Here is a 15,237-nt window from a genome sequence, read left to right as displayed (position 1 = left end):
AAGTGGGGGTGGTGGGGAGAGAGGAGAAAGGAGGGTGGTGGGGATGGAGGGAGTCGAGCTGTTGGTGGAGGGGGGGGGGGGGCAGATAGGGCACTGCCTGAACTATCTATGGAGGCAGAAAAACAAAAGAACCTTCAATTATGATGTGCCAGATTACGGGAGTTCCCCAGAGGGGGTGAGGAGCGACACAGTGTCAGCACGAGGGAGGCCCACACCCCGCTACATAGCGCTTCATGTGCACCCTGCGCTCCCGACACTGGGAAGCTGACAGCCTTCGGACAGTCGCCCTCCGGGCTCGAATCCTCCACCACACTGAGTGCGACGGGCGACACGGGACCACCAACCAACCCAGGGGCTGCCTTGATCCCACCACCGGGATCATCACCAGGCGGGATCTCCTCAGGCTCCTCCTCTAAATTGCCCCTTAATTGAAAAAAAAAGGTAGGCAGTCACGTTAATCAATGAGAGACAATATTGACAACGAGAGCTAGTTTATCCAACAAGCACTCAACTAATTGATCTCTCTGCTCCCGCAAGTGAACCACCATTTAAAATAAAAATCAACATTCAGTTTACAATCGCAGCAAGAAAGGTCACCTCAGTGTTAAATGCTGGAAACTTCCTGTTGATAGGAAATACTCGGTATTCAGAGTCTCAGAAAGTTTAGAATCCAGGGCCTGTGTAACAATGGGCGGTCGCTTGGAGTGACAAAATTTGGTGGGATGCAAAACTTTCAATTAACCATTTACGAAACAACATAAAGTAAACAAAAAGGCTGCAGCAGTGGGTCTGAATTACTGATATACATCCACATACAGATTTCCACGAACTTATACTGCAGTCTTTCCAAAACGTCATGTTAGATTTCTCATTTTGTTCATGCCATTTACAAATTCGCACATCTACATGACCTTTCCAAAACTGCGAACCAGGAAATAATGTCAAGGAACGTAATTCAATCAAGCCCACTCGTTCGTAATGATCATTGATTGTGTAAGTTGCACATAAAGTCATCCAATAACTGTAGCAGGAACACACACTGTATTGCAGCATGTGAGTGCATTACAAATTACAATATGCATTCCTTCTAGTGCATATCCAGTGAACAGTGTAGAATAAGGAGAATGAGCAATCAGCAGAATATTCTCAGATCATTCATGTAAAATTAATGCGTAATTATGAATCCAGACGTTTTATTCACACTAATGCACTATATTCATTTTCAAAGGTTAATTGTGGGGGTGTCAGGCTGAAAGATTGCCATGGGCAGCTAACACTGGCCCCGTTTGAAACAGTTACATTTCAATTATTAATCCGTGTCTTCACGCAAAATACCACAACCAGTTCAATCTTTTCCCCAATTATTACTTTTTCTTTTCCTGAGGGGGCAGAGAGGGGGAAGATTCTGTTTCCTGAATTTAAATGAACAGAAAATTGGGATCAGTGTAATTTGTGTGGCCAAACATTTTGGTACAAAATGCACTGGGGATGGAGTCTCTGAAAATGTACCCAGTTTTCCTCCATAACGCACTCAATAAGTTACTGTCCTTCAATATTCTTTTATCAAAGCTGACAAAGGGTCACCTGGACTCGAAACGTTAGCTCTTTTTACTCCCTACGAATGCTGCCAGACCCGCTGAGATTTTCCAGCATTTTCTCTTTGGTATCTCATTCGAGGTACTGAATTGGGGAATGTCTTTTTTCATCCATGGCGAGTTCCAATTTCTTTGTTCATCTTCCTCGATTTCTCTTTGGAATCTTACTTCATGTTTTACTTATCCCGACCACAGTTAACCTCACATCAATATGCGGCGCAGAAACAGGCCATTCAGCCCAACCAGTACATGCTCCCATTTTTCCTCATCTAAAGCACGGTGGCATAGTGATTAGCACAGTTGCTTCACAGCTCCAGGGTCCCAGGTTCGATTCCCGGCTTGGGTCACTCTCTGTGCGGAATCTGCACGTTCTCCCCGTATCTGCGTGGGTTTCCTCCAGGTGCTATAGTTTCCTCCCACAGTTCAAAGATGTGCGGGTCAGGTGGATTGGCCATGCTAAATTGCCCTAAGTATCCCAAAAAGGTTAAGTGGGGTTACTGGGATAGGGTGCAGGTGTGGGCTTGGGTAGGGTGCTCTTTCCAAGGGCTGGTGCAGACTCGATGGGCTGAATGGCCTCCTTAAGCACTGGAAATTCTATGAAATTCTAAATCTACCATCGTGACCCTCTATTTATTCCCTGCTCCCTCACATGACTGGACTAGACAGAGCGGCTACAAGGATGTTATTTCCTCCGGCTGGAGGGTCTAGAAGAAGGGTACGCAGTCTCAAGATATGGGGTGGCCATTTAGGACTGAGATGAGGAGACACTTCTTCACTCAGAAGGTAGCGAACCTGTGGAATTCTCTACCACAGGAGGCTGTGGAGGCCAAGTCACTGAATATATTTAGGGAGGAAACAGATAGGTTTGTAGACTCTAAAGGTGTCAAGGAGTGTGGAGAGGAAGCGTGAATATGGTGTTGAGGATGAAGATCAGTTGCACATTCTCCCTGTGTTTGCGTGGGTCTCACCCCCACAACCCAAAGATGTGCAAGGTAGGCGAACTGGTCACACTACATCATTCCTTAATTGGGGAAAAAAAGAATTGGGGGCTTTAAATTAAAAAAAAAGAGATAGGGGATCAGCCATGATCATAATGAATGGTGGAGTAGGCTGGAAAGGGCCAAATGGCCTACTCCTGCTCCTATTTTCTATGTTTTCCCCGAAATGCATCTATATAATTTACTTCAATCACTCCCCGTGATTGTGAGTTCCACATTCTCACCACTCTTTGTGTGAAGACGTTTCTCCTGAATTCCCTATTGGATTCCTAGGTGACTATCTTATATTGAAACCTCCAGTTCTGCTCTTCCCCACAGGAGGAAACATTCTCTCTGCATCCATGGCATCAAAACCTTTCAGAATTTTTAAAATCTGGATTAGGTCATCACTCAGCCTTCTTTTTTCATGAGAAGACCCCCAGGCTGTCAATCCTTTCCTGAAACATATACTCACACATTTCTGGTGTTACCCATGTAAATCCTCTCTGCGCCCTCTCCAGTGTCTCTTTATCCTCTTTCTAATATGGTTACAAGAACCGTATGCGATAGTCGAATTGTGGCCTAACCAAAGTTGGATATAGTTTAGCACTAGCTTCCCTACTTTGCAATTCTATCGCTCTAGAAGTAAAAGCTAGTGCTTGTTTTTTGTTTTTGTGGCCTTGCTAATCTGTGGCACAATGTTTTAGCGATTGTAGGTACCGGACTCTTATCTTCTGCCGTAACATCTGCTGTACTAAAGTACAGAAGTAGTATCTATATGAAGAGCCAACTGACAAACTAACAGAACCTTACCATGCAGAAAGAGGACACTCATCCCATCCATTCACCCTACTCACTCTTCCACCATGACAATGTTTGTGGAAGGGAGTACTGAGGGGGCCAAGCTGTCAATGAACAACTTCATAAGAACAAGACGAGGTCATTCAGCCCTGATTTGATGCGCTATTGGCTGATCCCTAACTCAGCTCCAGTAACCTGCCATCAGGACCGTTCCAAATTCTATCACCCCCTGGCCTACATCAGTTCCCTCAATGCTTTTCTCATCCTTGATTTCAACTCCCTCCCCATCTCTAATCTCCTTCAACCCCAAGGAATCTCTGAGAAATATGCACTCCTTTAATTCTGGCCTCTTGAGAATCCCTGGTTTTAATCGCTACATCATTGGTGGCTATACCTTCAGCTGCGAAGGCTCTATCGTCCGGAATTCCCCTCCATTCTTTTCTCCTCTAGGATGCTCCCTACAACCTACCTTTGAGCAAGTGTTTGGCCACCTGGCTAATGTTTCTTATGCAGCTCGGTTTGTCTTATGATGGGACATTTTGTTACGTTGCAGATGCTGCATAAATAGAGGTTATTAGTCTCACCTGTTGATCGCAGTATTGAAGGCTCCGATTGTGCACCAGCATCCACAGCCTTTTGTGTGAGAGCGGTTCATATTCCCACCACCCTCTTGTGTGAAAAACTGCTGCCTAATTAACCTTCCTCAATGGCCCAGCTTTAACTTTTGAAGACAATGACCACTTGTTCTTGATTCTGCCACTACAGGAAACAGGTTCTCTATTGAACCTTTCCAGCAACTTGATTAGATCAGCATTAGGGGCAGCACGGCAGCACAGTGGTTAGCACAGTTGCTTTACAGCTTCAGGGTCCCAGGTTCAATTTCCGACTTGGGTCACTGTCTGTGAGGAGTCTGCACGTTCTCCCAGTGTCTGCATGGGTTTCCTCCCACAATCCAAAGATGTGCAGGTTAGGTGGATTTGCTATGCTAAATTGCCCTTAGTGTCCAAGAAAGGTCAGGTGGGGGTTACGGGTATGGGCTGGAGCTGCGGCGATAGGGTGGAGGTATGGGCTTAGGTAGGGTGCTCTTTCCAAGAGCCGGTGCAGACTCGATGGGGCGAATGGCCTCCTATACTGTAAATTCTATGATCATAACCCCCTCAACATTTTTCAGGAAGCTAGAATTCTGCAACTTTCAGACAATATTGTGTGTGGTGTGTATGTGTGTGTGTGTGTGTGTGTGTGTGTGTGTGTGTGTGTGTGTGCGTGCGTGTGTGTGTGTGTGTGTGTGCGTGCGTGTGTGTGTGTGTGAGTGATCTCGCTGATCCCTCGAGGGAGGGTAATCTGCTAACTTTAACTGATCTGGCCTAAATGTGACTCCAGACCCATTGCTGAACTGCCCTCTGAAATAGCCCAGCAAACCCCTACGTTCAAGGGCATGGGCAGCAAATGCCCAGCCACTGACGTTTGTGAAAGAATTTTAAAAAAAAGCATGCTCTCCTTCAAAAGAAAATCTCTTTGCCGTTAATCGGTTTTAGGTGACATGCATTTCGAAACTGCACTATTGCCTCCTTCATGAACTTTTCATAGCACAGGCAGAACACAAAGCACCTATTAACAGGAGAGCTTTTATCATTATGTTTCAATCCTTCTTGACTGCATGAACCTAGGTTCCAATGGCAATTATCAAATTAAAGTTACTCCTCAGAATAGCTACTAAGTCTTAAGAAAATGTGCACATCAGCAGTTTGGAACCACTTTAAAGACAAATCAGGGTTGGAGCTATTTATATGCAACATCATGTGTTTAAAAGGACTTTACATTACCCTGTCACTCGGAGCTGTTTAACTGCTGGTAATTTATTCAAGGTTTTATGCAAATGGCTGCACGCAAAAGCGTTTTTAAAATTTGCACTGATTTAATTTGGAGATGGTTGAGAGGAGCTGGATGCCATAAAATCTGATCTTCAACGCAGATTTATTCTGTGACAAATACTTCTTCTCCAGACACTTTAGCACAAATTCAAAATATTGACACCCTAAGTGCAGTACTGAGGGAGTGCTGCAGTGTCAGAGGTGCCGTTTTGCAGTTGATATGTTAAACTGAGGCCCTTCCTGCCCTCTCGGGTAGACGTAATGTACCTCCTCGCACCATGTTGAAGAGCAACAGCGGAGTTTAGTCCAGAGGCCTGGCTGCTATTTATCCCTTTACCAACATCACTAAAACAGACTGATGGTTCATCTCATTGCCGTTTGTGGGAGTTTGCTGTGTTCAAATTGGTTGCCATGTTTCCTGCATTACAACAGTGGCTTCTCCCTTTGAATGGCTGTAAAGCGTTTGGGATGTCGTATAGCTGTGAAAGGCACCATGTAAACACAAGTCTAAATATTGGGAAGATGAAGCCATTGTTTTTAGACACGTCTCCAAACTCCATTCTCGGCCTACCAACTCCATCCGAGATTGAACAGGTTGGTTTGTAACCTTGGTGTCACATCTGACCTCATCTGCGCCATCACTAAGAGCTATTTCTACCTCTGCAGCATCAGCCAATGTCACCCTGTCTCAGCCTGTGTGCTGCTGCTGCAGCAAATCTCATTCCTGCCTTTGTTACCACCATGCTTGAATATTCCTATGCACTCTAAGGCGAGCTGCCCAAGTTCCCCTAAACCCAAGGGCGACACAGTGGTTAGCACTGCTGCCTCACAGCGGCAGGATCCCAGGTTTAATTCTGGCCTCGGGTGACTGTGCGGAGTCTGCACGTTCTCCCCGTGTCTGCGCGGGTTTCCTCCGGATGGATGCATGCTCTTATCTTGTAGTTAGATTCTCTTCCCTATGCCTCCAGTTCTCCTCTCACATCCACAGCCACAATGTCAAACTATTTCAAAGCTTCCAATACTATTGTTTAACACGTTTGTCTGACGCATTCAGCATGTCTCCATTTAAAAAAAAAAATAAATAAATTCATGGGATGTGGGCATTGGTGGTTGGGCCATCATTTTTTGGCCATCCCTAATTGCTCTTAAACAGAGTGCCTTGTTGGGCCACATCTATGTGGACCTAGAGTCAAATGGGCCAGGCCGGGTAAGGATGGCACAATTCCTACCCTGAAGGACATTAGTCAACCTGATGGGTTTTTACAACAATCGTTTCCTGGTCATCCTGTCATGGGATTTGAACCTGGGTCCCCAGAGCATTACCCTGGGCATTGGGATTAATAGTCCAGTGACAATACCATTATGCCACCGCCTCACCCTTGACTCTGTGGCTGCGATTACCGTTGCTCCTAGCCACTCAGGTTAGAAAAGGGCTGAAGGATCCTCCATTCCCTCAGCTCCAGGACTGCAAGTCTTTTGGGCAGTACGTGTTTGTGGAGGGAAGCAGGGGTCAGGATCCTGCCTGTGACGCGTCCCATGATGAAACAGGTTACTAATATGTATGATCAAGTTTCAGGGACACAGATAAACTAGAGTTAACAGTTACATGAGCAGAGATACCAGAGAACACATGCTGTTTGTCAAATCTTCCCACAATAAGGGAGCACACGTCTTCATGACAAGACGAGAGAAAGAAAAATAATATGAATTTTAAGACTTCCTTGTCTGGAAGGCTCAACATTGCCCTGTCTGATATATTAGTCCAGTCAGTTAGGTGTCAACTGAACGCCCACCCCCCCCTCGACCACCCCTATTGCTTGCCCCTCCCCTGCTCTCTGGACCATCTGCTCCCCACCATTCTCTGATCTCCTCCCCATCCCTCCTCCCAGGATCTGAGGGCTGCAGTCAACAATGTAAAAACCCAAAGTTTAAATCCAGGTGCCGGTAAGTTGCCTGAGGCCCAGCAGGCAGCTGCAGGCTGCCGGCCTCAAGTTAAGCAGGCCTCTGGCCCCATTATCGAGTGTGGCTCAGGCCTAGCAATCCTTGGACCGGTAATTATTCAACGAACCAGTGCAGAGCTGGCAGGGTGGAGTGGAACAAGCTTCTGGACTATTAGATGACAAAAATAGAAAGCAAGCCCAACCAAGCTTTTGCAACAGATTGTGCCTTTTCTTCAAAATAAACCACAACATTTATTTAGAATCATTGGGTGGAATTCTCTCACCCGGGATTAAGTCCCATGGCAGAGGGTGGGATGGGAAGTGTTTTCCCTTGCGGAGGCTGATGGGAAACCACGTCATAGTTTCCGTCCTCCGTGTAATTATAGATCCAGTGGTTTTGTGCATCTTCCATGGTGGGGTGGGCTTGATGTCATGAGTCCTGGCATCATAACTAGGTGCTATATTGAAAATGCCCCAACCATTACTGACCCACCATTGAAGAAAGAAGATGGGTCTGCAGGAAAACGCTTGAGGCTGGAAGATGGACCTTCTCAAAGTCACTGCCATTGTTACAGGGTGGATGGTAGCCTCCACCCCCAGCTCAGAAGGCAGCCCCAGGCAGTATTTAGCTAAGTCCCGACTTTGGCGTGCCATGTTGGTCCAAATACATTCTGGACCAGTGCGGTTTCCCAGTGACGTAACGGTGAATCGGTGGCAGGTCGGAAGTTTCCGGTCAGGCCTACAATTATATCCCATTAGCGGGTTGGATATCGGTTTCACACCATCCTCCAACAAGATCCACTATGGAGAGCACCAGTGGAAGATTCTACTCTAATTTTATGCACTGGGAAAATGATTTTTGGGCCTTCCGCCGAATTTGCTTTCTCCAGCAGGGGAATGAGTAGAGATCTTAAGAAACAAATGGTCAAGACTGTGATTTGAAGTGGCTTATTCTATGGGGGTGAAATGGCAGTCTCAGATTGGACAGAGACGAGTGTAGAAGCAAGCATGGAAACAGACGAACTACATGCAACGTCTTACAAAACTTACGAGCGACTAAAGAGAGTGCAAGACCGTAGGGAGAAATGAATGGAGGACTTTCCCTTCGGCAGACCACTTTCTATTTAGTGATCTGAGGCCACTCAGATTTTGATATCTCAGACAATATTTATTTGACTGGATCTCGATGTTTTCACTAGCTCAAGGCGCCCTTACTCAAAATCACGAATAACCTGTTCATTAATAAGTGACAAGGACATGTTTAATGAGCCTGAAGAAAAATACGATTTATAACAAGACTTGTATATTCTGGATGTGAAATAAGACTTGGTCGAGATTTTACCTACAATGGTAGGACATTCACATTGGATAAGGCTTCAAATATATTTAAGCCCAATCACAGCTACCTTAATTTTTTTTAATTCTCCCTTATATGTACTCACATCAATTACATCAGAAAGATCATGGATGTAATACTTGAAAACAGAATTATTGCTTGCTTCCAGTGTTAACAGGTACTCGTTTCGTGCCTTGATGGATTTCAGTTTATTTTCGGAGTACTTGGCTTGACGCTACCCCACATAAAAATGGAAAAGAAAAATGAGTTAACAGAAAAGCCCAACATCAATACAGAGTTCATCCATCAAAGACACACATAGAAAAACTGGACGCAGTAATGTTCAAGAGATTTCAATCAGTCGCTACGGCAACTGGATACTGCAGGGCCTAATTTTTCAGAAATACACTGCCCTGGAGGAAAGCCGGGTGGTACCATATGTGAACAACGCCAGCGGAACGCGGCGGGAACTCAGTCGGTCGACCACAGAGAATCGCCGCGGGGGCCTCTTTCAACGACACCCGACCGGCGCTGCGTCAACCGCACGCGTGCGACTGCCGCCCGGGCTCGGAGAATCTCGGCCCTGTTTTCTCTCCCTCCAGATAATGCCAGACCTGCTAGGTTTTTTTCAGCATTTTTCGTTTTTGTTTCAGATTTCCATCATCCACAGTATTTTGCTTTTATTTCTCTCTCCAGTTGTCCTTGAAACAGGGGGCTGGAATCTCCGGTCGCCGACGCTGAAATCGGGTTCAGCAATCGGCTGGAGAATCAAAGTTCTCAACCAAATCGGGGGGCGGTGCTGCTTACGCGAAGCTCCGCCCCCTCCAAAGCGGCCTACTCTCCGAGTACGGCGCTCCAAATATCGACAGCTTCAGGACATTGCCTGAGGCCCGCCCCCGATTGGCCGAGTTCCCAACGGCGTGAGTCTCTCATGGTCTCACCCGTCGGGAATTCGTCATGGTGACTGCGGACTCAGTGCAGCGCCGTTACAGTTGGGGCGGGGGGGGGGGGGGTCTGGGGCCGCAAGCCGGACAGGGGGGGGCACTATTACGCGGGCCAGGTCCCGCAGCCACCTTCGCCACATAGCACGGTCGCTGCAGGTCACCGGCATGCGCGGCCACGGGCGGTATTGGCAGCTAGAGCCGGGTGCTCTACGCTGCCGGCATGCTAGCACCCAGCAAAACGGGGAATTTGTGGCCGTTTCATGGCAGCACAGGAGCAAATGAAACAGAACTTAAAACATTGGCGAGCACACTAGAGCACAGAGCTCACTGTGCCAACGCAGTTGAAGAATACAAGGCTGCTTGCAAGGTACCATCCACAGTCATGCTGGGGGGGAGAGGGGGGTGGCGACCAACCACTGCACGGAAGTATTGGTTTCTCAATGGAATAGTATTTTTCAATGATACCAAGTTAAATGACAATTTGAATAATGTAGCAGTGTAGACCCATGGATATGGTTTCTGATCTTTAGATGCTGAAGTTATTTTATCCTCTGTTTTTCTTGGCGTGGTCGGGCAAACCAATATCAATAATGCTCGGTTTGGGGTACTGGCTTTTCAGCTACATTTTGCATTGTCTGCAAATCATTTTGCAAGCGGCAGTAACTTGATGTTGCCGGTGCTGTCATATTTCCGATTCCAGGCGGCACGGTTAGCACTGCTGCCTCACGGTGTCGAGGACCCGGGTTCGATCCCGGCCCTGGGTCACTGTCCGTGTGGAATTTGCACATTCTCTCAGTGTCTGCCTGGGTTTCTCCTCCACAGCCAAAACATGTGCAGGCTAGGTGGATTGACCTCGCTAAATTGTCCCTTAATTGGAAAAAAAGGATGGGCACTTTAAATTTATTTTTAAAAAGTTTCCAATTCCAGGGCTGGGAATGACCACGCATGCGCCCTGCAGCATATTTCTTCCGATAAAGATGGCGGCCGCGGATACAACGGCGCTTGGGTGGCGTTGGCAACAAGTGCAGCTTTCCAGTAAATCTTTGGCTGCTGTGCAGCATAACTGGACCCTGTCTAAAGAGCAAAATTTCAAGTGAATGTATTTAAAACCGAGGCAGAATGACGGGTAAACACATGTGCCATAAACTAATGTGTGATTCCCTTTGCCAACGTTGCTGAACTGTGCATTGGCTCGGTCAGAGGACACAGCCCCGTCCAACTGAGCCGAGAGTATGGCTGCGTTTCCCTCCCTCACTCATATCAACAGCTGGATATTGCCCTACCTTCTCCTTCATTTTCTCAATCTTCTTCACCGAGCTTCGCCTCTGGTGCTTTTCTTCCAGCCGGATGCTGAAGACAGGTTCTCTCCCGATCTGTTTCTCCTCCTGTTTCTCCGCCTCCTTCAATTTGCTCTCTGAGCTGATGCTCTCAGTGTGATACATATGGTACGTCTTCATGACCTGCAATGGTGACACAAACAACATGAAGCAACACTTCAGACCTAAAGGACGTGCTTTTTGATAACGCTTTTACAATCTCTTGGGACACCCTGAAGCACCTCACAGCCAATTAAATGCTCTTGAAGTTTAATCGCTGTGAGAATGCCGGAGCTATTTTACACACAGATATCAGCCAGCCAGCTGCCAATCTTGGGCTATTATTCTTCAAATCAACTCTGTAATTCTTTATGCTCCTTATCCCCAAATACATTTTTTACATTAAACTGGATTGGCCAACTGTCTGCTCAATTCGCCCATGATGTCCCCCTACAGACATTTCCTTGCACGAGGCCTCAGTGACACAAATATTTGATGCATATACATTTTTCCAAACCATTCATTAAAATGCTGAAGACTGGGCCCATCACAGAACCCTCACAATTCTGAACTCTTTCCCCCACCTTTTCTTATCCCATCAGGAAAGGCAGTGGCATATTGGTATTGACACTGGACTAGTAATCCAGATACCCAGAGTAATGATCTGGGGATCAGGGTTCAAATCCCACCATGGCAGATGGTGAAATCTGAATTCAAACTGAAATTAAAAGTCTAAAGATGATAATGCACCAGTTTTTAAAAAATATTTGAGAGGTGGGATATTTAAAACTGAGATGAGGAGGCACTACTTCTCGTAGCTGTTGTGTTCTGTGTTATGGCCATTGCAATGATGTACACAGAATGTCTTGACTTTAACAAGAAAGATGATTTATTTATTTATAAACACGTGGAAAGATAACTAACAGATTGCTGTACAGACAAAGGCTACGATATGAATTCAGTGAATTCTCCTGGAACTACTCTATGTGCGACTATCCTCTTGTACATCCCACTGCCAACTGGCGGGTATCTCAAGTGACGTGATGTGTGTCGGACGCCACCAGCTGGTTGGAGGTCGCATTGCTCACTTTCTACATAACTGTGCACAGGCATATCACCACAGCAGCGGGTGGTGAATTTGTGGAACTTTCTGACCTATAGTGCAGTGGAGTCTGAATCATTAAATGGTTTCAAGAAGGAGATAGATATATTTCAGATTTTAAAAATGGGTTAAAGGAATGTGGGGAACAGGTAGGAAGGTGCCTTTGAGACCATGAAGAGATCAGCCATGATCTGATTGGCTGGCGGAGCAGACTCGAAGGGCTGAATTGACTACTTCTGCTCCTAATTCCTATGTTCCTATTCAAAGCTTTTTATATATATATACACAAAGTATCAGAAGACCAAAACATCATCCTGGACAAACAACCACCAAGCCCCAATCTCCCCCGATACCAACACCCCACTACATCCCGCCTTCCCGATTTTTACCCCCCCAATCCTCCTTGAAGTAATCAATGAACAGTTTCCCCCTCTACCGGGCCCCGCAAAGCGAACTTGACTTTTGACAACCGCAGGAATTCTGCCAGGTCACTCACACACACTCCCTGCCTCCGGCGGCTCAGTGTCCCGCCTCCGGCGGCTCAGGGAACAGTCAACACAACAAAACCTATCTCTGGACTGTCAGGGAGGCAAAGGCCAATACACGGCCTCTCTTCCCCCTGACGCCCCGGATCTTCCGACACACCAAATATTGCCTCCTCTGGACTCGGGGCCACCCCCCACACCCAGAAACCTGGACATAAGATCCGAGAACCCCTGCCAGGACCCCTTCAGTCTTAGACACACCCAAACCGTGGATCACGGGCTCACCCGCACACCACCAGCGACAAAGCAACTTGCTTGATTGGCATCCCATCCACAAACATTCACGCCCTCCACCACCGACGCACAGTAGCTGGAGTGTGTACCATCTACAGGTGCACTGCAGAAACTCAAAGCTCCTCAGACGGAACCTTCCAAACCCAAGACCACTACCATCTGGAGACACAAGGGCAGCAGATACATGGGATCACTATCACCTGGAAGATTCCCTCCAAGCCACTCGTCATCCTGGATTAGAAATTTATTGCCGTTACTTCACTGCGGCTGGGGTCAAAGTTCTGGAACTCACACTCTAACGGCACTGCGGGAGTACCTATGCCACATGGACTGCAGCGGTTCAAAAGGGCAGTTCACCATCACCTGCTCATGGGCAATTATGGATGGGCAACGAAGTCCACATCCCATAGATGAATTTTTAAAAAATCAAGAAAATTGGATCAATATTTGAAGGCATGAAAAATACAGGGCTACATGGAAGAAATGGGGTTGGGGGATCAATTTCATAACTCCACCAAAGAGAGGCATAGGTGTAATGGGCAGGTTCTGTGTTGTATCTGTATTGTGTAAAAAAATATTTTGACCCCCTGAATCTATCTGGCTGAAAACAGAGAACTCACATTTCTAAAATAAGCTTTTGGGTTTGGGGGGGGGGGGGGGGGGGGGGGGGGGGGAAGAGACAGTGCACAGACAGAGGAATACTCAGTGAGGCACACACAAAGTGATTCATGTGTAAGTGAAGAGATTATGAAACAGGAGCGTGGTTGGCAAGAGGTCAGGGGTATGAGCTGATGGACAAAGATATGAATCAGCACTTGACTTCCATTTGGTTTACAAATTATGCCACTTGTTACTGTGTCACTTAAAATGTGCAAATCGTTCATTCCACATCTTGTTTCTGAACGAGTAATACAACTTGGTTGGGACAAAGCGCTGTCAGGATATTAAAAACAAAACCTTACCCTCACAGACTATGGTCCCATCCACCAAATCTGTTCACTTCAAACTCAAAAGAAAATATATTTATTCATCTTCAACAATGACTAGCTTTCCCACTAGATCCATTGGCCTAAAATTAACGGACTCAGACCATATTCAACCACACATCACATTGATATACTTTGCAACATTGAGAATACTTTTCATCCATTAAAACCTATTCTGCTAGCTCCACAAGTTTAGAATCCCTACAGTGTGGAAGGAGGCCATTTGATTCATCGAGTCTGCACCAACCCTCTGAAAAAGCAACCTATCGGGCAGCATAGTGGCGTAAGTGGTTAGTACAATTGCCTCACAGCGACAGGTTCGATCCCGGCTCTGAGTCACTGTCCGTATGGAGTTTGCACATTCTCCCCGTGTCTGCGTGAGTTTCGCCCCCACAACCCAAAAGATGTGCAAGGTAGGTGGATTGGCCACGCTAAATTGCCCCTTAATTGGGAAAAAATGAATTGGATACTCTAAATTCATGGGGAAAAAAAAGAAAGAGCACCCTATCTAGACACAAGCCCCCACCCTATACCCGTAACCCCATCTGACCTTTGGGATACTAAGGAGCAATTTATTATGGCCAATCCACCTAGACTGCACATCTTTGGACTGTGGGAGGAAACCCACGCAGACACGGTGAGAACTTGCAAACTCCACGCAGACAGGCACCCAAGGCTGGAATTGAACCCGGGTCCCTGGAGCTGTGAGGCAGCAGTGCTAAGCACTGTGCCACCGTGCCGTCCCTAAAATCAATGTCAGGAGTGGGATTTGAACCCACGCCTGCAGAAAAGACTGCAACCTGAACGAGGTGCCTTAGACCACTCGGCCACCCTGACCCACTTTGCCATTGAAGCCAAAGCAGTTTTGTCGCTATTGGCTGTGCATTCTCGTCACTGATTCAGGAGGTTGTCAGTTCAAACCCTAGTCCAGGGACCTCAGCACACAATCCAGGCTGACACTCCCAGTGTAGTACTGAGGGAATGCTGCAATGTTGGAGATATTGGGTTGAATAATAAGAATAAGAAGTGGTGTTGGAGGGTTAGAAGCAGGCGGCTTGCTCTCCACCACCCCTCCTCCCTGAAGCAAAGTTTTAAAAATACATTTAGAGCACCCAATTATTTTTTTTCCAATTAAGAGGCAATTTAGCGTGGCCAATCCACCTAACCTGCACATCTTTGTGTTGTGGGTGTGAAACCCTCGCAGACATGGGGCGAATGTGCAAACTCCACACAGAAGTGACCCAGGGCCGGGATTCGAACCCAGGTCCTCAGTGCTGCAGTCCCAGTGCTACCCACTGTGCCACATGCCACCCTACCTGAAGCAAAGTTGGCATAGAGCTGGCATGCTCCAAGCCCCCACCACCAACTCCAGCAGGCACTGCTGACTGGCTAAATGAGCGAGGGCCATTGGGAGTTCCACTCTTCAACTGGATTGGCCGGCAGCTCCATCAGTCCCAGCAGCACCAAGAGCACATCCTTTCGGGACTGCAAGAGAAGAAGGACTATGGATCCCTGGAGTAAGTATGAGGTCTTGGGCAGTGAGGGTTTGGCAGGGGAGGGGGGCCCCCTCAAGAGTGTGTAGATGGCTGC

The 15,237-nt window shown here is 47.0% G+C and overlaps 1 protein-coding gene and 1 non-coding gene across 7 annotated transcripts in view; both read right to left on the bottom strand.

Annotated features, from left to right (window-relative positions):
* The window catches only part of srgap1a (SLIT-ROBO Rho GTPase activating protein 1a), a 274,720-nt gene that overhangs the window by 76,879 nt on the left and 182,604 nt on the right, over nucleotides 1–15,237 (bottom strand). For all 6 annotated transcript variants that reach the window (XM_038781245.1, XM_038781239.1, XM_038781244.1 and 3 more), the window contains exons 5-6: nucleotides 10,748–10,924; nucleotides 8,627–8,755 (exon numbers count right to left, since the gene is read on the bottom strand). In XM_038781245.1, the coding sequence (XP_038637173.1) occupies nucleotides 8,627–8,755; nucleotides 10,748–10,924 (306 nt within the window). The remainder of the gene's footprint in view (nucleotides 1–8,626; nucleotides 8,756–10,747; nucleotides 10,925–15,237) is intronic.
* Nucleotides 14,402–14,484, bottom strand: trnac-gca. The gene has a single exon. It is a non-coding gene; the product is annotated as a tRNA-Cys (tRNA).

The sequence above is a fragment of the Scyliorhinus canicula genome, chromosome 20, assembly GCF_902713615.1.
Source record: "Scyliorhinus canicula chromosome 20, sScyCan1.1, whole genome shotgun sequence".
Taxonomy (NCBI): domain Eukaryota; kingdom Metazoa; phylum Chordata; class Chondrichthyes; order Carcharhiniformes; family Scyliorhinidae; genus Scyliorhinus; species Scyliorhinus canicula.
This window is presented reverse-complemented; position numbering and strand designations above follow the sequence as displayed.